The sequence below is a fragment of the Sinohyriopsis cumingii genome, chromosome 12, assembly GCF_028554795.1.
Source record: "Sinohyriopsis cumingii isolate HCF-2022 chromosome 12, ASM2855479v2, whole genome shotgun sequence".
NCBI lineage: Eukaryota > Metazoa > Mollusca > Bivalvia > Unionida > Unionidae > Sinohyriopsis > Sinohyriopsis cumingii.
Window position 1 is genome coordinate 100,520,122 of NC_142972.1, and position 24,470 is coordinate 100,544,591.

General features: G+C 34.8%; 1 protein-coding gene across 1 annotated transcript in view; it reads right to left on the reverse strand.

Annotated features, from left to right (window-relative positions):
• The window catches only part of LOC149787095 (TPR and ankyrin repeat-containing protein 1-like), a 55,442-nt gene that overhangs the window by 17,256 nt on the left and 13,716 nt on the right, over nt 1–24,470 (reverse strand). The window contains exons 8-13 of the mRNA XM_089977613.1: nt 20,542–21,489; nt 19,383–19,491; nt 12,527–12,748; nt 8,765–9,075; nt 7,102–7,266; nt 1,760–1,991 (exon numbers count right to left, since the gene is read on the reverse strand). Of these exons, the coding sequence (XP_089833739.1) occupies nt 1,760–1,991; nt 7,102–7,266; nt 8,765–9,075; nt 12,527–12,748; nt 19,383–19,491; nt 20,542–21,489 (1,987 nt within the window). The remainder of the gene's footprint in view (nt 1–1,759; nt 1,992–7,101; nt 7,267–8,764; nt 9,076–12,526; nt 12,749–19,382; nt 19,492–20,541; nt 21,490–24,470) is intronic.

Below are 24,470 nucleotides of genomic sequence, written 5' to 3' on the forward strand. Positions count from 1 at the left end.
ATGGCTTTCTTATTAAACAAGAAATATTTAATCAAAACATGTTATCTACTGACTAATTAATTAATCATTAACAATAATACGATCTTTGCCATTTTGAGGAGAACAGTCACCTTCTTTTATATAAGGTCATTCTGAGTAAAGCCAAATTTAAAAATGAATTGGCATTTGATCTTTGCATCAAGGTGTATATATATATATATATATATATATATATATATATATATATATTGCCATCCATAAATTAAATGATAACGTCAACACATCTATGAGTAGTAGTGATCATTGTGTAAAGTGCACAAAAGTGATAACTGCAAAGCAGCAAGTACTTGCTTGTGATTCCTGTAACTCATTACTTGTTGTTTACTAATATATCTAAAATCAATTCAAACTTGATTGCTGAATGTAAACAAAATTCCAGATGAAAACTGTACATCCTATTGACTTTTTACAGATAGTTAATTTGGACAAGAGGATGATCCATTTGCTGATAATAAATGAAATAAATAACATCTTCATTTATAGTTCATATTGAGAGAAGGAATAAGACAAGGCAAAAACAGGCAAAGATGCAAAGTTTTATAATAAAAAATAAATACATACAAATTTGAAATGTTTGCTTTTGTCTGCTCCTATATTAAAAAAAAATACAGTGTCTATTTAACTCAACTAACACAGTTATTTTAAACACAGAATGCTGGAAAATATTTACAGTTGATAAACAATGTATGGTACACAGATGGGAGCTGTGAGTGTAATCATTTTACAAATGTGAATAAATGTTTGCAATCACAAGTAGTAGAGTAAACACATGCTACCTTTTATTATCAGCAGCAGGACAAGGATTGTTTCAAAATGTTGAATGTACCATACATAATTTAATTAATCTGGGATAATTTGTTTTCCACTAGAAAGAAGTACGCAAAGAATAAAAACATGAAATGACCATTGAACAAAGAACATTACATCAATGTTGTTATTATATCAGTTGTGGATTGAAAGGATGAGTATGTAATTGGCTGAGTACATTTTGTGGACAGAGTACATTATGGGCCATTTCATGTATACTGATAACATTATGGGCCATTTCATGTACACTGAGTACATTATGGGCCACTCCACATACACTGAGTACATTATGGGCCATTTCATGTACACTGAGTACATTATGGGCCATTCCACATACAGTGAGTACATTATGGGCCAGTCCACGTACACCGAGTACATTATGTGCCATTCCATGTTCATTGAGTTTGTTATGGGCCATTTCATGTACACTGAGTACATTATGGGCTATTTCATGTACACTGAGTACATTATGGGCTATTTCATGTACACGGAGTACATTTATGGACCATTCCATATACACTGAGTACAGTATGTGTCATTCCATGTACACTGAGTACATTATGGGCCGAGAACATGAATGGGCCAACTTTGCTATGGGCTGAGTCATTTATGAACATATAAGAGACACAGCCAAAGTTCTTATTGAATATTTAACCCACCCATCATGAACAATTTAAAAAAGATTAAATATTAAATAACTTCTACTATAGGTTTATTCTTATTTATGACATTTCTATCTGCTAATTAATGTTTCTCAGTGAAATGCATTGTATTTTCAAGGACTAATAAATGTTCTCTTCAATCATTTTTCAGCACTTTGTGGAACACACCTCAGGGTCAAGTACTTTTCAAAGTAAGTGTAACCATGAGGTGTTAGCACTTGTCAAGAATGTGCAGACTCTGTGGAACTAACCATTTTTTTCCAAAATCTGTACAGCCTCTTCCAGGTACTTGTTTTGTTTGAGAAACTCAACTTGGTCTTGCCAACATCGTAGCCTGTTTAGAGCATCCAACATTCTCTCTCGATTGTTGTGCTTGTGGAAAAAGTTGGCGGCCAAGTAGCTGATACCCTCCTCACTAAACATGTCTGATGGCTTGTTGGTGATCAGAATCTGAGGAATGGGTTCTCCTCTCGATTCATATTCCTGCAACATGATAACACATGTAAAACATTTATCAACCCAGTGTTCCCAAAATAAAACTTTGAGTATTAAAGTCATTTTACCCTATAAAATCTATGTCAGACAAAATCACAATATCAAGAGAAAGAAACAATCAGAATGTCAGTTTTTCTCCATTATATGCTATAAAAAGACTTTCAACATAAAAAGTGACCATTCTGAATGCATCTTCAAACCCATGGTTGATTTTATCATACTTATTTTACTGACATCGTTATGACTTGTCAAGGTGTTAGCTCTATGTGAACTGAAAGCAAATGTTTATGGCTATTTAAACTGAATAATTTGTTCAATTTCTTTCTATTAAAGGTTGAAGCAATAACATTAGACATGAAAAATGCAAGCATTTATTTTACAGTGAAGCATCCATAAATGTTCTTTGCAATTTTTGGGGTAAAATGACTTCTTTTTTTCTGCCTATACCGCCCTCCTCCTAGCAGAAAAAAAAGCTGACTGAATCCCTCTTTTTGAAGCAGTTTTCGAATCTCCTGGAGTATGGAAATTGACAGGTGGCAACGTGATTATTCTTGGAGATTTCAACTTTCACTCTGACTGTCACTGAAACCCAAACACATCAAAACTCCTAGATTTCATTAATGTTTTCAACCTCAAACAGTCAGTTAACCAACTCCTCTATAAACATGGTCACATTTTAGACTGGATTCTTCATAGACTGATGACAACATTCTACAGTCCTCCCTGGTATCCCATGAACTTGCATCAGATCACCTCTGCACTATATGCCATCTTGACATATCAGTCCCTAACCCTCCACCTATATCTGCTACTAAGAGAAACCTCCGTATGATAAATAGAACCAAACTAATACATGACATCCATGCAAATCTAACAACTTGCTACCTCCTACAGCAGAAAAACTTGATAACTGCCTGCATTCACTGCTCGACAAACATGCCCCACCTACCAAGTGCAGGGTATCAATTCAAAAAAGTACTCCATGGTATAGCAATGTTAGGGACCAGCTTCGCACTACTAAAATAGACTGACATAAAGCCGAGAGGCTCTGGCTTTCCACCAGACTCACTATTCATAAGCAAATCTATGAAGCCACTAAGAAGAATGTCACAAATGTAGTCCATGCAGCGAAATCAGCCCACTACAATACTAAGATCATGGAAAGTTCCAGCTGCAAATAGCTCTTCAAGATTACTAACAAGCTAATGTCAAGATATAAATGTACACCACTTCCAACTACCTTCTCTCCAGTCGACCTTCCTACATGTTTGAAAATTTCTTCTGTGACAAAGTACAAATCATTAGAGATAAGCATGACACCACAATTTCAACTGACTCATTGTCAACATACAGTTGGGATACAGAATTTGAGTGGCAACCATTAGCAGCATTTGAACTTGTCTCTATGGACTTCGTACGTACAATCCTGATGAAGAGTGCACCAAAGTCAAGTGAACTTGATCCAATTCCAACATCACTACTGCTTGAGTGCTTAGATCCAGTATTGCCTTCACTAACTGATGTTATTAGTACCTCTCTCTCATCTGGGGAATTCCCAGCATGTTTCAAAACTGCCACTGTAAAGCCTCTGCTGAATAAACCAACACTAGACCATAACGATTTAAAGAACTACCACCCAGTTTCTTATCTCCCATTCATATAAAGAAATCTTAGAAAAGGTTTTTCTATCCCAGCTTTTATCTCATCTGAATTCAAACAGTCTTTTTAGCAATGTACAATCTGCATATTGCCCTTGCGACAGTACTGAAACTACTCTTCTAAATGTAGTTAATGACATTCTCTGTGCTTTGGATAGCGGAAAGATTACAGTTCTCACCCTCCTTGATTTGTCTGCAGCATTTGACACAATAGACCATGATATATTACTTCACCATCTCCAGCATGTATTTGGCATTCATGATACAGTCTTACTGTGGTTCAAGTCCTACTTGGTCAACAGGACACAAATTGTGTCTGCAAATGGAATATACACCAGCCCAATTAATCTGTGTTGTGGTATTCCACAGGGGTCTGTTCTTGGACCTGTTCTCTTTATTCTATATACACAGCCGCTCTCAAGTGTCACAGATCATCATCCAGTGTCTCACCAATCATATGCTGATGACACCCAAATATACAAATCTAGCCACCCAAATGATGTTGATGCTACCATCCAAGGTGTAGAGAGGTGTATTTCTGATGTGAAATCATGGATGACATGTAACAAGCTGCAGATGAATGATGATAAAACTGAGGCCATTCTGATCACAACAAAAGGACTTTCTCATTCACATCCTTTACCTCAAACAATAAATATCAGCAACACCAACATTAAATTCACAGTCAGCATGAAACCTAGGGGTTACTCTGGACAGTACTCTCACATTGCACCAACATGTCAAGAACATATGCAAGGATGCATATCTTGAGCTAAGACGCATCAGCTCCATTCGCAAATATCTTTCAGTTGATGCAACTAAAACATTTGTGTGTTCCTTAGTACTTTCAAGGCTGGATTATTGTAACTCAATTCTGTCTGGTTCATCTCAATATCTACTCCAAACACTTCAAAAAGTTCAAAACAGCTGCTCAGATCATACTAAGAGTACCACGATCAGAGCACACCTCCCCGCTGCTCTGTACCCTACACTGGCTAGCCATTCAATCCAGAATCAAACAAAAAATTTGTTCTCTGTGCTACGTTTCAGTGACTCCAGTCCAACATACCTATCCGACCTCACCCATGTGTACACACCAGCAAGATACATACCCTCCTGTTCTGGCAATCGTATACTCATTATTCACACTATGAAAAGAAAGTCATATGGACAATGTTCTTTTGCATACCAGGGTCCAGCAATGTGGAATGAATTGCCCACTGAACTTAGACACAAAGACACACTGATCCCATTCAAGAGAGCTCTTAAAACTCACTTTTTTTGACTGCAAGAACAAACTTAAAGACCTAATAATGTTTCCTACCTTAAACATTTTCAGCATGTTTTTTTTATGTTTTCTAATTTCATGTTGTTTGTTTTTTGCAATCATATCATTATATATGTTTTTATGTGATAGGTGTTGTCTAAGGTTGTAAAGCGCTTAGAGCTTCTAAAGATTAGGTGCTATGCAAAGTCCTCATCATTATTATTAATATCATCGCTCTATATAGTTATATTATTCGCACATCAAGAACTTGCTGATTTGGGAAGTGTAACTAGGATGACAACTAAGATTACATCAGCAAGTCACGAATATTTGACTCACATTTGAAAAAAAACAAGGATGCTCCACATGAGGAAGAAATTGATAGGAACTGACAGGTTGTTTCAAAATAAGGATGTTAGTGTTTTTTGGTAAATATTACATTGGATTCAATTTAGAAGGGTAAACCTTTCTTTGTGTTTGATAATTTAATAAATCTTTAGTGTCCTCTAAAAGGCAGAGGACTGTGATAGTTAATAAATACACTGTACATGAATCATGTGTCTAGATAAAATAAGTGTGTGGTATTACCTTGCATACCAGTTTACCACTGTATTTTTTTCAGGTGTTAGGTAGCAAGGTGCTTTTTGATTGTACCAGTATGTCAGTAATTTTTGTCAGTAAGGACTATGCAGAAATTCCGCAGGAACCTAGTAAAGCCTTTAAGGATATCAACAGCATGTTTTTATTATTCATGACAAAACTGTTCAAAATATTATTCATTTGGTTCTACAAAATGGTAGTATCTTCCACTAATTAACGGGGAATATTATAAAAATAATTACATTTATGATCCTTTTATCACATGTTTAATACATGTACAAATGGAATGTTGTGTTATATATTCTGGCCAAATCCAACTTTTTGAAAAATATTGGATTATAAAGAAACATATTATGTTTTAGTTATTTAATGGCATACATGAATGTGCTAAGAATATGAATTAAGTTCTAAACTGCGACTCATCCTACAATTTTTAAAAGCATGCTTGTTTTCTCTCTAAACTTTTCATAATTTCTCAAGTCCATCAAAATTTTTCTCATTTTTGAGTAAATGTGTTTTCTGTTGACTGACCCTCTCTGATAAATATCTTGCCAGTGTGTTGGCATCCCACTTGAAGTTTCCCTGCCTTTTATATCAATAATGTAGCCAGAAATGTTGAAGGCTATGATATCAACACTTCCTATTTTATCACTAGTCATTCTAATGTCAGTTCAATTTCTTTCATAGTAGCATCCAGTGTAAGCTTGGCAATACTACATTAGTAACCACTTTTGGATTTAAGCATATAAAACAATTAACATACATGTTGAAATTTCATTTAATAGAAGACAACTTAGTTTTTGGAAAGCGGGTCTGTTTCTTTCCTAAAATATTTTCTTTTCTTTTAAATCAAGATAATATTTTTTTCCAAATAATATCATGGTGTTATTTTCTATAAATCAGAACAAGATACTTTCCCAGCTATTGACAGCTTGAAATTAAACAAAAAAACTGTCTGGCTCCTGCCCCGGAACATTAAATTGATAATCCCTAATATGATTGTGGTATACTGTTCTGTATATTGTGGCATGTTCAAGAATACTGTGGTACAACATTTTTTCAATGTACCCAGCTCTACTCATCAGCATGACTGATGTATATTATGTCATGATAATGTGTTAAGCATTTTGAGGCCAAACATCTTTGCTTTTGCTATAGCAGAGTCATTAAGATAAATCAAAGATAGTTGCTCCTAAAGAACATTCCTTTGATCAGTGTTGCAAACTAGTCAGACTTATTCAGTGTTCTAAACAAATCTGGTTCATAGTTAACCAGATGTCTGTATATCTCGAGCTGACAATTTGACAGGCCCAAGGAAGACCAAAGTTATATAATAATTGACTCTACATCACGATTAAGACTTTTGCTGATGAAATCCTGTCCTTGACTTTTAATATGACAAGCCAGAAATTAAAAAATACATGTATTGACATCATAAGCACCTGAATGAATACATTCCATAATGATACTTGTTTACAGTAATCTTTTTTTTATAAATAATGTACTTAATCTTTCAATCTTCAAATTTAATCAAATAAAAAGGGAAATATTTTCACCAGTGAAAGTAAAATACCTCTGTCATCATTTTGTATCTCCTTAGTGTGTTTATGGCCACGTCATAACTTTCATTCTCACAGAGAACCTGCAATGCATGGTTGAAATTCCCCCCATGCTCATAGCATCTGCTGCTTGCCAGAGGAAGCTTCAGTCGATGATAAATTTCCGCTGCTCTTTCAAACTGTGGAACATATAATGTTTCAGTGTAAATATAATCAAAGCTACTTTTGGGTTCCCACTGCCTTTCTGCACAGTACAATTAAGAGTTAGGGCCACTTTATCCCTTATCTGATTTTTTTCTTTTTTTCTGTCTGACAAAATATTTATATATGCAGCCTATATCAAACACCAATTCTTTCCAATCCACCAAGGTGGCTCCTACCTGAGTATAAAGACCACCTTGTTTCCCAAGATAAGCATTGTATACATGTCTGACTGCATTTTGTATTAAACTACTTATACATTTGGCAAGGAAACTGAAGAACATAAATTTATCAGGGCTAATACTGTCATATAAATGGTTTATGAATATGGATGCATCAGCTGTAAACGGAACATAATTATAGTCATAATTTCAAAAGAGAAGCTTTGACTTTATTTCAAATAAGATCCTGGGCTGCCATGATTATTCATACATGTTTCCACATGACCATGAAAGTATATATTATGAGTAACATGAAAGAGTGTAACATATGACATATTACTGTGTTCAGCCATGACAATCTGTCTATTGACCTTTTTCAAGTAATCTCAATGAGTAATAATATTAGGAGCATAATATTTCACATTCATCACATGATAATGACAAAACTTTCTGATCAGGAGGCAATGTTTGTTGATGTGGCTGTGGTGTGAACATGTGTGTGTAAAACCATACTTTAAAAAAAGTTCTAAAACTACAGAAGTTTGTGATGACTTCTACTTTTAGTTTCCTTCACCACTCACTCAAGTCTTCAGCCAAAATGTACTGTGTTTTGTATATTTAATTTGTACTGTGACTGACCTTTTGCCATAATTCTAATAACGTAATATATATCTAATTCTTGTCTATGATTTAGATTATACAACACCTGGAGGCAAACCTGTTTATGCATTTTTTTTACCTTAGAAGTTTGTAGAAGGGATCTTGTTTATGAATTTGATAGAAAAATTACCCTTATTCTGGTTGTCATATTGTGTCTTTGTGTTAAAATATGAGCAAAGTAAATAAATTCTTCATTCCTATCTTAAAATCTTTATTCCTATCTTAATGTTAGTTGTTTTTCAGTTATATCCGAAGGGATTTATTTACTGAAATTATTCATTGGAATTACAATGTGCTCATGAATGCTCTTAAGACTAAAAAACTATTTTGGGATTCATGTGAATTCATTCAAGGACATTTTGTCACTCTGATACATGTATACTGTTATCAGAACAATACTATTCCAGGCTCTTGGTACATCAACACTTTCCAGATTGGAATTCATTTTTAACATACTTTTTGGACCTGTGATCAAGCTTTTAGCACTATTTGAGGTTTAATTCACAATACCGTAAGTTTTCTTTAAATGTTCACTTTAAATTCAATGGGAAAAGAAAATTATGTTTACTTAATTTTTTTAAAATAACTTGTTCAATTTTGCTTATTTCTCTTATTTAAGTTTTGGCCCATCAAGTTGTAACAAACAGTATAATACCTCTCCAACTTTTTTAAAAAGCAGAGCTGCCAACTTCCTTTCCCTTGCATTCTGAAGACAGATAGCTGCCTTGACAGGTAGGTCACACTTCAGGTACAATTCTGCTGCCTTTAGGTATCCTTCACACATGGCATGAGGATCATCCATTATAAGTGAAGCAGCATATTCCCTCTGATGTGCAAGTGCAATCTTTTGTTTCAGAGTTTCTCCTGCCCTCCCAAAGCATTTAGCTGACATCTCGTACAAGGCATTCTTCATGAAATCCTCGCCCCTGCGTATCCAGTCAGCTCGACTGGACTTCTGAGCAAATGCTTTATTCAATAGAGATGGAAAATGTAAGATGTTTGTTCTATAGACATGAGCGAAAATTATGGCTCTAAAATAGTTAGCCATTATCAAATGCCATTATCAATAACCAAATCAAAGATATATTGACTTGTAAAGCACAATTTATGAAATCAGCATATTCTTGATAGATCCATAAATAGTAAAGCAAGATATTTTTTCAAAGGAAAATGGCTCAAACGCAGGACATAACTCAAAGCTTGCTCAGTCATAGCATAAAACTTGCAATTCTCAAATTCTTGAACCCAACAGATTCATTTGAAATAATTACCATACTACTAGTTGAATGAATTCGTGAAATCCATGATATGACAGTTTGATCTGTTTAACTGGTGAGTATTTCAACCAGTTCAAATATTCACGAGAAACACCAATGCACCAAATTTCATGACAGGACTATTTTTGTATGTTGGTGTTAACATCATCACCAGATAACTGTAATTATGTTATGGCATTTGACCTTTAACTTGATGTCATCAATAAAAGATTACTGAACTAATCTCAAAAAATATTGATATATATCCACATTGATTAAATGTGTCTTTATAATATTTCAGATAAGATAAGAAAAAAAATAATAAAAACTTTACAATGGTCAAAGCATGGGTTAGTGGGTTCAATGGATAAAAAAATCAATTATTCTCATTTGTATTATCATAGATACAAGTCAATGAAGTTACAATTTTATATCTGAAAATCAATATCAATGTGTGAACTATCAGTGCATTCAGTGGAATGCAGCTAAATACAAGATGTGGTCAAAATTGCAAAATCATAAAAGTACTCACTGTTCATAAGCACAAACAAGTACAAAATTGGAAGCAATGATATTCTGAACAGTCACTGAATCAAAATGCACAATGCTGACAAATATTAAGCATCCTACACATTGTAGGATTAGACACAAAATAAAATAATTGAATTATACTGCACAATTGAAAAAAGGTATGGCAATCAAATCGGTCAATGCCTTAAAATGAACAAGATGCATACAATGTTCAGCAAAATGTTTTTGATCACAATACAAAAATTGTACACTGATTCTACCTCAAAAATCAAGTCAGCCCATATAAACAAAAGACAAATGCCAAGTCATAAGCAACATATGTAAAATGGTAATATAACTGTCAAAGAGAAAGTCACATGACTGGTCTCCTGTCAGGTAAAAGCACTGTCACCAATTCCTGTCAGCTACTATTCATGGTGCAAGTATTGGAGAATACAACATATATAGTGACAAAAGATTTCTACAGGTAAAAATTTACCTGGTTTGAGGTATGGGTTCTGTCACATGATTCAGTGTTGCAAAAGTATACCATATTCAATGGTGAAATGACATGGTCTTACATGATAAGCATGCTTACAATTTACCTCATGGTGGCCTATTTCCATACAGAGGCTGGATGATAGTGATTGTGATCTATAATAAATGATTTTAACAGGGTCTATAAATGGAAGAAGGGATGACATAGATTGATACATTGTTCTGTTGAGTGTAAAAGCCATACACAAATCTGACCCTCTAAAGTGTCTGACAGAGGGGTTCTGTATGGCGTGAACAATGCTATGGTCAGATTGATGTAATATAGCCATCCCAAGTCAAGAATAGAACAATAGCTATGATGCTGGAACCCAGATGTTGAGCACTGCAAACGTACTTAACTTTTTCAGCAAGAAGTTCTGTAAGAAACGGTGGTCAGTGTGGAAGCCAGACTACAATTGTTTTACAAAGGCAAATACACAGATGGTTCAACCTTCCACATTTTCAGTTTGGGAAAGGAAGACAGCACCTGTATGTGTCTTAACTGTATGAAGTGTAGGGCGACAAGGGGACTTTTGCATCAACTGCAATAGCTGAGCTGGCAATGGAGGGGACAGCGAAAAAGGCTGTCTGTCTTTGGAAATTGTGATCCACATGAGAGACTTCAAGGGCCAGATATGGATACCCAGTGACTGGCAATGGAAAACTGATACAGGCAGTACCGGGTCACAACTTACATGGGACTGGTTCGTGGTTGGCAACATAAAGGACAAAAAAGGTAAAGTTTAAACTCCAATTGTGTACTTTACTGATGCAAGTAGGCCTGTATAAACTGTTCATTGGTAGTTTTTCTGATGAATCATGACTATTTATTGTTTAATAGGTTACTAGACAAATGTATATATCATAGTATCAATGAAGGTTCTCTTTTCATAAAATGTTACTGGAATTTTTTTGCCACAAATATGAACATGTCAGAGTCTTTTGAATTTTGTTATCATGTTTCCATGTGACACACCATGATCTGGCAGGCATGACCTTTACAATTTGTCAAATCAATTATACTTAACCAGACATTCTTTTATATCAGCATTTGTACTGTTACACACCCCTCGATAACTAGAGAAGACTGGGGGGGGGTATCTTGGCAGTTTAATGACTGAATAATCATTTTATAGTTGCGATGAGAATAATTGTCAGTAAAGTGCTTTTCTAAAGAAGTTGTTCATTATTCTGTATAAATTGTAATTATTTTTCGGATGCCCAACACCTGAAAGATCATTAACTTTATTCCAATTGGTTTCAACCTTTACATATACACAAAAACATTTTTGTGTGTTTACATCACTGCTTTTTGTTATCATTGATCAGTCTGGTTCAAGAGTTGAAAAATTTAATTACCATTTGTAACTGCTATAATGGGGTGAAAATTTAATCTAAAATAAGTCATAGAATTTAGCTTTTCTACTTCAAATTGTTTGTATTTAACAAGACATGTTTTCCTTTCATTAGCATTGGTCTTTTTTCCTTCTAAACATGAAAAAAATAAATTGATAATGTTCAAAACTGGTAAATATTGAAAAATTGATGTATTAGCCTAAACACGTGTATGGTCATTTACATATGGATGAAAATAAACTGGCAAATTTTCACTTGTCAGAATTTAGTACATTTTGGGTCAAATATGCTTAAGAAGAAATTAGTGATGCTCTGAAAACTGGATATGAACAACTTGAGATGCACAAATAATATGGACATTTAAAGGATAAGAATATTCATTAATCTTCATCCCTGCAGGAATCTACCCCCACCACCCAATTCAGCCTGTTTTGATTATTGTTGAGCCTGGGTTGCATACAACTTGATTAATAATTTCGCAAATCCCAGTTTGTAAACATGATTTAAGATTGTTGTGTTTTTTTTGTTTACTTAAATCACAACATTGGTAGAAAAATATTTTAGGCTTAATATAATGATCATGCTAGACAGCTGACACAAGGATAGCAAAAGTACATTCCCTACAGTTTGCTTTAACTACTTCTTAGTTATGTGTAGATAAGGTAAACTCATAACCATTGCCTGAAATAATGTAATGCCATTATCTTAATCTGCCTCTTGTTTTACAAATAACCTTCAAGAGATGATCATGAACTTACTAATTGTTTTCAACTTCTCCACACTGGGGCATCTGACAAGTTTTCGTGCTTTAAAGTACTCAAACATTGGTGCCCTTTTCTGAGGATCCTCATCAAAAATCCATATATTTCTCCGTGCCCTAGTCAAGGCTGTATACAGAAGCTTGAGTTCCGAGTTCAGCACCTTGTGCTGGTTGGGGTCAAAGGTCAAAGGTCGAGGTCGTCCTTCCTGCATAAGCACACCTGAAAGACAGCCAGACACAGACAGTCATGTTATGCATCGCGGATGAATCCAATGGCCCTACTTCTTCCTAATTATATCAAAAACCAATTGCCACTGTTATTAATTAATGAACAAGGCAAACTGGCATTTGGCAAAGCAAAATTAGATTTCTTAAAAGTGACAGAAAATGTTTAATGTTTAAGTCTTACTTGATGATAAATTAATGAACAATGACAAGTGTAAATCTTCTATTCTTGGTTATGCAAAAAGCTGAAACACATACCCTATGCATTCTTGTGTCTCATAAATTCTTTTTACTCTTTGTTCAAGTGATTTGTACCATCTTCACTGATTGTTGAACACCTTCACTGATTGTTGAACATCTTTACTGATTGTTGAACATCTTTACTGACTGTTGAACATCTTTACTGATTGTTGAATCTGTGCAAGGGGGATTATTATGGCATGCACTTTGTATATAAGAGAAACATTAGGAATGTGATCTCAATTATGAGCACCGTAGTGACATGCCATCTCAATATTGAATGTTATCACAAAGGCACCAATTTAAAATGGCATGTAACTGCATCAACATTATCACCTCAACAAAATGAGATTTACCACATATTACCACCTTACTGAATGTAGCTGTTATATGCTTTAATAGCTTCGTAATAAAAGAAACTGTTTCAATACTTGACTGAAAAGTATCACTTTAAAAGCAAATGATGCACAATTCAAGTGTTTCCATGATTAGTGCAAAGCAAATGAATCACAAGGAAAGCTACAGGTTTCATTATACTCTCAGAAGATTATGAGTTCATTTAAATGGGGAAGGAGAGTAAATGAATTTAGATGCAATATGCATCACTACATACCATGGAGCAAGCAGTGTTTGAAGAGTTCTGTAGCAATCACAGGGAAATTGCAGATTTCACATTAATCTTCCACAATAAGCCAACTAATTAAATGTTAATTATACATGCTCCTGGTCAAATATAGTATCCTGGGATGCTGAATATAAAACTTAGAAATTAATTATACATGGATAGTAAAAAAACATTTATCCATGCAGTCACTTCTCATGTATCAGATTGTTCATTTGTTAATACTCATGAAATGCAATGTTTTGTGGGGAGTTTTATTGTGAAGTAAACTAATTTTCATTATATAATACCTACCCAGTGATGGCGAGAGGGTTTTATTTTAAGGGGATCACAAACTTGTCACCAAAAACAAATGGGCGGGGGCGGGGGGCAGAAATAAATTTGGGCAACAGAGAAATCAGTATAATCCATTTCTTGCCCAATGTCCATTATCTTTTTACTTTCACTCAGTTTGGTTTTTATAAAATCAACTCCTCATAAGATTCCCTGAAGTTGTATAATAAGCAATAATCTACCAGCTGTTTATGAATAGCATGTTTTGTGCTGCTAACCCTGGTTCACCAACTGACATATGAACAGTCATTTGCATAGCTAGTGTAGCCAGCTTCAACGGGAAACTTTTCATCATGGTTGATTAGAAGAATTTTTCACTGTTTAAATGTATTGTCTCAAGAATATATCTGCAACAAATTGCAAACTGCATGTGATCTTGTGATTCAATGTGGTGTGTAAAAGTTGATCTCACAAGATTTAGTTAGTGCTTTCCCCATTTTCACCAATATGACATGAGTTGCACTCCCTCTCCTCACTGACAATACAATAGAGTATGAAAAACTGTTTTACAGGTAACTTTCCAGAAGGAAGTTTCATTCAATCATTTAAGTTGCGATGGGTAGAACAGAACATACAAAATGTTTCACCAAGGCATTAATGAGCATAGTATCAGACTCTGAAACTCACAAAACTTAAAGATATCAGAAACATGTAGATTAGACACAATGAAGGAACCCCTTAAGAACATACGAGTTCTAGAAAATGCTGCCTTGTTGTTCTTTGTGATAGATACAGAACAGTTCATTTATTTGCAAAGGAGAAGGAAATATAAAACTGGTTGAAGAGGGACAGATAGTATTAATGCATGTTCTACTGCACACAATTTCAGAAGATTCTCCACTTGGCACCATAGGCAATGCAGTTGGCAACAGGTCTTGCTGAATCAATCACTTGATTCAAGTCAAGCAAAAATGTCCAGACTTTTTAAGTAGAAGAGATGCTCTGTGCTACCCAGTCTTTAATGGAAATAAATGAACAATGATCCTTGAGATTACTGGAAGGTATTTTGATGGACAGAGGAGTGGTAGTCCTCACTTGGTGAAGACTGAAAGCTGCCCACTGTCCAGGCCCTCTAAGCTGACATTGGTGAGGGGGGACATATGAATAGACTTTATGTTTAGACTCATAGCCAACAATTCTATTATTGCCCTCCTTCCTAAATAGTTTAAATATTCCTTTACTAAGAACTGTTAGAAGACCATTCTGTTAGGACCCCAGTGTCTATTGCTCATAATGTGGGAGATGCTGATGCTGATCTCCTCTGAGGCTGCCCATCCAAGGAGGTTCCTGACTTGCACTCATAGAGACAGAATGTAAATACACCCGTACAATGTGTTGTCAGAGGCAATCATAATGCAATGACACTTTATAAGGTTGACACACCCTTGCAATCTTAGAGGCCTGTTTCTAGCCTGTTGATATTACATATTGGATCTTCCAGAGACCACAAACCATAAATACTGGTCCCTATGGCTCCAGATGAAAATCCCATCATGAACCTGATTAATATATGTGTATAACTGAGGCAGTTTGTGGGTAGTGAATTAAGAATCAAGTTAGAAACCATCCTCAGGGTTAGAAGTGAAAGTAAATTTAAAATGTTATGTTATTATCAGCTTTTTTCAATGTTTTGAAATATCTTTGCAGATTAAGACAGTTAAAAGATAATCTACATGGTGAACATAACATTTATTACAAATCTGATCAAGTACGCTTACAGTTTGTTCCTAATGAAATTAAAGATAGTTGTTGTTGTTTTTGTTGTTGTGGGGTTTAATGCCATTTTTCAGCACATGATAGGCTATGTATGGCTGCCAGTATAAATGGTGGAGGAAGATCCAGAAAACCCCCCGAGAAGAACCACTGACCCACGAGAAGATACTGGCAGCTTTCTCACATACCCACATTGGCCGAATCCTGGACTCAAACCCATGCAGACAGAGGTGAGATGCAGTGATCCGTAATGCAGAGCGCTTTAGACCACTTGGCCACTCGGGGCCCCTGAAATTAAAGATAGAACGAAAACTAAAAATTAAAGGGACCAGATGTCTTTCTAGAATGCTAGGTTGAAAAACCATGTGCATAAAATGCATTTTTTGTGGGTATAGAGAAAATATAGGTTTATATTGTGTATTTTAGTTTTTTTTCAGTTTTTTAAAGCTCTTTTAAGGTTTCAAAGGTCAAAATGAAAGTTTAGGTTCTTCAATGGTTTTTTATGTCCACTTCTAACCCTGAATCATAATTTAACTACCAGCCCAGATGGTAATGGATATCATATCACAGGGGATTATTGGTATGATATCGAGTTTGCAGCCACTGTAGAAAACACAAAATCAAACCTCCCTAGGGGAAAATTATTCCTTAGCTGTGTCCACTATTGCATGAATAGATCAGTGAAGGCAAGCCAACAACAAATTCTTTGCCAAAGGAATCTCAATGACGGACAGAAACTGGGTGATTCTATTTGGAGGAATGCAAACATTTCTGTGATTCATGGGGAAATTCATCCCCATTAAATTCTGTAAAGAGATAGGTGTGAATTTCTCTTTGTTGAGGATTAGACCCAGACAAGTCACTGTCAATCAATACAGAGACAGGGACTTGAGAAAAGTATCCCTGAGGACATTTAATGATGTTCTCATGGAAGCATGTGCATGAACATAATGCCATTAATATCAAGTCTAACTGTTAAATTAAGAGTACAGCCCCAACCAACCACAGTGAAAGGATGACATACCCATTTCAGGTACAGTAAAACCTGTCATGAGCGACCTCTGCTATGAGCGACCACCTGTCATTTCTGACCACAATCGTAATGCACGGATCGATTTTACTATATAAACGCTCTGTTATGAACGACCACCTGCTGAACGCGACCAGCGACCGCGATTTCTTGGCAAAATATGCATTTTGACACTGCTATGAACGACCGCATCGCCAAAAAATCAAAACAGATTGACACCACTGACCTTAACTTAATCCTTTGTAAACACTAGAGCTCGGGATAAATGTAGTATGCAAACAAAGTGCACATTAAATAACACTATAGTTGAACAACCATATATCGGGATAAACACCTCTAACCATCATTTAATCCTTAGTAACAAAGACTACATAAATAGCAAAGATTGCTCTAATAAAGTATTTAAAAATAATTTGTCTAACCAGTTTTGTGAAATTTACAACTCCAGCGTACGGTGTCATTTGTAAACTGCAGTAAACCAGACTAAAGTACATGTCACTAACCGCCATTGTAGTGCTGAAGTCATGTGAATAGCCAGTAAGAGTAACATCAAAGGGAGTAATGATGGATATACGCAGTCAATTTAGAGGTTTGTATTTTTTCTTTATCTGTATGAAAACTCACAAAACGCCGGTAGTCCTTATGTCCAAGTGAGAAATCGTTTGAAAGGGCTTCAGTGTTGGTTTGAGTACGTCGTTTGCTTTCCAGTTAATCCATAATGCCTGGACGGTGAATGAGCTCATTGTCTTTAATACTAGTAAGTGAGAATCATTTCCGGATTTTTTTAAAATTATTTTTTATTTCTTTTGTTAGTGTTTCACCAAACCACAATCTGTTTACGTGGGTGCAGATGGTCGGAACATTTGTTTATCGAGCTATAACTCTGTTGATTTAAACTTCGTCTCAGAATAAATGTACAGTATTGTTTCCTGACGAGTTAATTATGTATTTTGGTTTCATTCATTGGTACATAATATATATTTATTCCACAATTCCCCAAAACCTGATCAAAACCGATAGTCTTTATAACGTCAACACTAATAACAACGGCAGAATCTCCGCTGAAAAAAAGAAAAATTTTAACACTGAAAGAAAGGATTAATGTCATTGAAAGAAATGAAAAAGACGAGACCACTCGCAAAATAGCAGTCAGCTTAAGCGTCGGTAAAACGCAAGTTCAAAATGTAATCAAAGACAAGAAGTCCATTAGAAACGAATGGCAGAAAGGTGCACAAGCAAAGAGGAAATATGCCACGGCACGACGGACAGTTTACGGAGATCTGAACGAGCGAGTATGGGAGTGGTTTTGTGTCGCAAGGAGTAAAAACATACCAGTAAGTGGGAAGTTGATTCATGAAAGGGCAATAACTGAGATACATGTTCAGACCAAATAGCTGAGTAAAACATGTCAACAAAGAAGTATAATGGATTTCTTTAAAAAAAAAAACAAGTGAATAAGTGTATAAAATAAGATATATACATCATATCTGTTAATTTTTTGTATATATTAATGTGATGTTGAAACATAAATTTTATTCTCGTTTGATAGATGTATATCTTTATTATATAAAGATATTTTGAGAGGAATGCATGCATTATTTAACAAGATTCATGAATAAAGGATATGATACATGTACAGTGAGTATGGGTATTATTTATTTTTCAACAATGCTAACTATTGACCCTGAAAACCAGTCCATTTTCACACACCTCTTATGAGAGACCACCTGTCTTGAGAGACCGCTTTTGGTTGGCAGAAGGGGCGGTCTCTCATAACAGGTTTTACTGTACCAGCAACTTCCTTCCCTTGGGAGTAGCTAAGGATCTGCTTTCAGATCTGCTTTTAGACAGCATTGTTTCAAATATCAGTGGTGTTAGGTCTTTAGGAAATGTAAGAAAATTGGAAACTGCTCATTATCCCTTCCTGACTGGATCTATTTATTTCCCTATGACATGTTGTGATCTACATGCCTCCTGGGAATGGAGAGGATCATTTTGAAATGATAAGGAGGAAGTGGAACAATTCTTACTTCCCCTGTAAGTATGGTCACTGTCAGCTAAGATTCTCACTGCATCTACCCAACATCAATTAACAGTACAACCAATGGTTTGTGCACACTTGATATATGATTTCTAGGTCAGTTGTAAAACCCATGAAGCCTTCTTATGCCTGCCTTCTGAACACACTGCAACACAATTATTGTCTCAGAGAAAAAACCAAAATAAAACCAAACGTGAGAACCATTTCACTAAGCAAAATGCAAGTACTCTTTGAAAAATTCCAAAGTGATGCAGATGCACTCCCATAATGCAAGGAGTATTATAGAAAATGATTAAAACAGTACTCAAAAACATATTGTTGGCCAAATACGCTTAAAAACAAAACTAAAAGGAAACACATGTACATAAGCAAGCAAGAATCCAAGAAAAAACAAAAGGTATTTTGTATTTTGGATATCATCAAGACAAGGTTGGGATCACGTTCTATTTTCTGACCTACAAAATAGTAAATGGATGATGGGTTTTTGCTTGAAATGGGACATTTGCTGGTTTTGTATTGCAGAAAAAGGCAGCAGATATGCATCATTGCTTTCAAGCAATGGTTTTGGTTGGAAAATAAAAAAATGTTTCTTATTTACCTGAAAAATATTCTTGATATGGCAATGTGAATGGCAGATAACTCTGATTTACCTGCATCAATCTCTACCAGACTTTCAGATGTGGTCCCTAGATGTGATGCCTTTTCTTTGGTTGACAAGTGTTCCAAGTAGCTTGTAACTAATCGCCATTCCTTGGATGCCTAAAGATGGAAAATGAATGCCATGTGATATGGCTGATCATCGTCATTCACTTTACTGGGACTGCTAAAGAAACAACATTTTCTTTTAAAACGATTTCGCAAGAACTGGATTCAAAATGTAGCAGAATGTATAGATATCATGAATACAGTATCAGTAACTTCATTAAACCAGGAGAAATTTATCTGCACACACTTCCCTCCTGACATAAAATACATTTAATTTTCCTCAAATCTATCATTTGCAAAATGATATATGTGATACATGTACTGTCATGGAAAAAAAAACACGGTCTCAATATACCTCAGACAGATTAACATAATCTTTTACTGCAATTTGAACCAACATTTATAACTTTTGTGTACATACTGTAATCTGGATTGTGTTTGTTCCAAAAAGATTACAGCAAATATATCTTACAGGCATTCTGAAGACATTAGGACACTACAATATTCTAAGCGATTTACTGCTAAAATATATAACACATTCTGTATATTTCATTGACCCTATTTCATAAACATGCAGCAATGCAGTAAAATACTTGCATTTATTGATTTGACTACATATATAATGGTTTAAATCTTGCAAAATATAGTTTTATTTGTCTTTTCTCTGATGCGGTAAACAATGATTTTCAAGGCTTAGTCTGTTTCAGAATTTACTGATGACTTTATTTTAAGATGCAATCATGAATATTTTAAAAGGTGTAAAGGACACTACTAAAAACAAAATATTATCATTCCATAGTTAATCATTTAACATAAAAAGTAGAAAATAAAGCTAGTTCTTTTAAAGATCAGCAATTTCGTTTGAGATCAACTACATTAGGACTCACTGAGCAAATTGACTTCAGCTATATCTTTATAATCTGATCGCTTCTTAGCAGTATATCAACATTTTGCTGTAAGGTGAAATTGCACACAGCATCAATGATAACTGCACAAAGTGTAGTACTATTTCTAGCATCATTTCATTATCATAACATGTTTACACTTCTTCTGACTTCTTCTGAGTGGATTTTATTTGATTGTAAGTCATAAAAGCCTTCCTACCAGTGAATCTTTAAAGAAGTTGTACAAAATCACATCATCAAATTCCAGTCCTTTCGCCTCATAGATGGTCAGGATCAAAACATGTTTGAAATCCTTTGCGATCAAATCTCGGGATGCATCATCCACCACCATGATGACCTGGTCAGCTCCAAACTTAATCTTTTGACAATTTCCACACAGAATCAATGCAAGATCACTGAAACTACAGGACTGGATTAGAACTGGTTGTGGACCATTGAAAAGTCCTTGATCTTTTTTTAGTTGGTCAAAGGACTCTGGAAAAAATTCGACAAGTAGGTCCAATACACTTGTTGCCAGGGAGAGAATTCCAGCATGAGAACGATAGTTGTGTGTTAGCTGGTAGACCTGTTTTGGCACTTCAACATTTATTCTTCCTATGGCTTGCTCTGCTTGCTGTACCTTCAAGAACAGTGATTTCAGGTCACAAAATCGGAAAGAGATTCCTCGCATGATACTTTGCGCTGTATCTCCAGTCAAAAACATCTGGTTGGGGTCTTGACAGGTTTTAATTAAGAGGTAAAGTTCCGCCTGTGTGAAGTCTTGTGTCTCATCAACAAAAATCTGATGAATAACCCATGGAGTCATCTGAATATTTTGAAGACGCTTGTAGATATCATGAACAAAATCTGTCTCATCAAAAAATCTATTCTGCTTCTTGAAGTGACTGTAGCAAGTGAAGTACTCATAAATTTTGTCTCTTTCCCCTGAAAAACTGGGGGCTCTTTTCTGACCAATCACAATGTACTCTTCCTTACTTAGGTATCCACAGGGCTTGGATATGGCCTCATATGATCCCTTGATGAAAGACATTATCTCAGTCCAGACCAGGGAAGGGTGATAGCTGACCTTTATCTTTTTCTTAATCCGTGGCCATACCTCATTCTCAAATACTCTGTATGTCACTTCCCGTCTAGGGTCCACTTTGTTCTGAAAGCAACGATTTCAGTTTTAAAGTCTATCATGTGCAAAATGTCCAAACAACAGTCATACATATTAGTGTTCCAAATTAAATCAATAATGTGTACATTTTATTTTATATTAATTCAATAAGAACTGCATATAGTACTTTATTAAGCTACTGGATAAAGAATTTAACAATACTTACTTCAATTAATCTTGTTTACAACTGGTACAAAAATATGAATTGTTGGTACTTGTGTTGTGTTTAATAACTTCTAGCTATTAAAGGAAAGGAATCAACTCTAGTCTCAAAAGGCATATTCAAGTTCATTAAGATCATAACCTTTATTTGATACTAGATAAATAATCCTTATAGCAAAACCCCATCAAGGATAATTATCCAAATCGCCTGTGGTAGGTATACTGTTTGATATATAGAGTCATAAGAGTTCTTCAACACTGGAACTCTCTGTATTGAGAATCTTGCACAGTCTATTTCACTGAAGGCAAGTAGCAAAGGGCATGTCTGTACTAGCAATAACCAAACTTGAGCACGATCCATTGTTTTCATGTGATGTCATCAACCATGTGCACATCCCTGTCCGCCATTTTGCTTTCGTTGCCAAGCAAACCCACACCTATAAGAACAGTGCTCTTCCCAGAAAAGTATGAAGGCGCATCTCATTTTGATATCTTAATACATCATATTCTATTATGCATATCAATCACAGGAAACCAAATTCAAAGCAAGTTTCTCAAGATGTATTAAAACTGTTTAGCACATTGAGTTCTGTACTAGTCGATTCAGAAAATCATAACAATGATAACATGCTGTCATGCTGAAGTCTGAGCATCTAATTTAACAGAATATCCCATTCCTCTTAGAATTAATGGTTTATGGTAATCTTCAGAATTAACACCCGTACGAAACAATTAGGCAGATTCCACCTGGAACTTAAGCAGACTCCAGGCGGAATCTGTCTAAAATGTTAAAAATCTGGTTAATACAAAGGCAGACATGGAAAATTTGAGAAGTCAAAGATGAATCCATCTAAGAGTCCGTCTAACTCTAAGATGGACTTTTGTCAAATTCCTGCTATAAATACATCTTTAGGCATAATTTTGGACTTGGTTGATTTTCCACACACCATCTAGGTGGAATTAGGAACTTAGTCACTGGCATCTATTATATGAAAGGAGGAATCTGGACTTAGTTTATTTTCTAACCAACATCTAGGCGGAATGAAGAACTTAGTCATTTACATCAGTTAAATAAAGGCATAATTGGGACTTGGCTTTTTTGTGTCTGTCAAGTTAAATGACCAAAAATATAGTGATATTTTGTGATTGTAATATCACTAACAGTTCAATAAAAATATCAGTAAGATATAATAAAATTTATTGTTCTGGTACAATTTGAATGATTTTCAGCAGCATTTCATATTTCCTGTTTCTGATAGCAGTAAATTTTTATTGTTTATTTTGGGCACAATTTATAACTTCTTTCCACAGCTTTCCTTGTTAAATTTCTTTTTCAAATTTGTTGTTGTTGTTGTATTTTTGTTTAACTTCAATTGGATTTAACTGCCCTCAAACAAGTTTTCATCTTGTTTTCCATTTTAAAACATAATTTCGCTTTTCTCCTGACCTGAATTTCCTCATAATGGACCCATTTTTTAATATCATCTCTGAAACATTTTTTTAAATAATGCTCTATCCGGTCCCATTCCACAACGAGCTTTCAAATAAGCATTTGTTCCGTTTATTGGTCTGATTGGTCAACATTTTGTAATTACCCATTGAATCGTTGCATAACAGAAACTGATGGGAAAGAGCATGTTTACTAAACATGGCGATTCAAATTTTCGAGCGGGATGAGAGAATGAATAACCATTTGAAAAATGTGCAGCAATGTGAATACCCTGAACGCAAATTTGATGGGAACAATCTGTATGAAAACTAAATGCCAGGAAAAAGCATTTTGCTTTTTATGCCATGAAGAGTTTTACAGTAACGGCTAACGTGCTAAATTGGACAAGGAATTGAATCAGGATGATTTTGAAGTAATATACAACTCCAAACTGATTAACTTCAGAATTTAAGGAGGGACAACGTGTAGATCACTGGTGGGAATTGTTGCCACATATCCATATCTATCAAAGATACTCATATTTTTGCGGAATTTTCTTGGCCGAAAAGTAGAATCTACTTTCAATCTCATGAGGCATTATTGTGTATATTATCAAAATATTCTTGGTGTGTTGGAATTCAGTGTAAAATAAGAATTATCATATCATGATAAACGTTTGTCATGGATGCTTTTGGAACAAGGACTAATTCGAGAGACCACAACAGCATCATAGTTTGTGCAATCAAAAATCCAGTCTACAGTACAAGTGACATAAGGCAGGCTCCTAGCTTTTCTTCTTCTCATAATCAAATTGTCTCAAATGGATGCTTTTCTGTAATTTTGCATTATTTTCACGGCTGAATTTTTCAATGCAGATTAATATTTTATATTTTATATATGTTAAATGTGTTCACAGCTGCCTGTGCATGTATTCCAGGCTTGATACTTTGATTTTTAAAACCACTTAATTATTTAGTGTCAGATACTTCATATCATGTTGTATATACTGTATATGTTGTACATCACAGATAGAAGGCCTCACGGTAGATTAGTTCTGTAACTAACTGAATTACCTTCTCTAAATAAAGTCATTTTTATTATTATTATTTTTATTAGTATTAACTACCATTTCTCTTGCCTTGGATGTCATATAATTACAACATCAGTATAATTGTTTTCATGCACACTTAAATATCACCTTGGTTAATAAAGTCCTGTTTAATTCATATCCATTATTTCTTTGAAACCTGCTGAAATGTCTAAAACACTAAAAAAAGAACTTTAGTAAAATACTATATAATGATCAAAATTTTAGTGAAGTCTTAGAAAAGTTTTAGTCAAATTTTTTGTGAAACCTCACAAATATTTCAAAGAAATT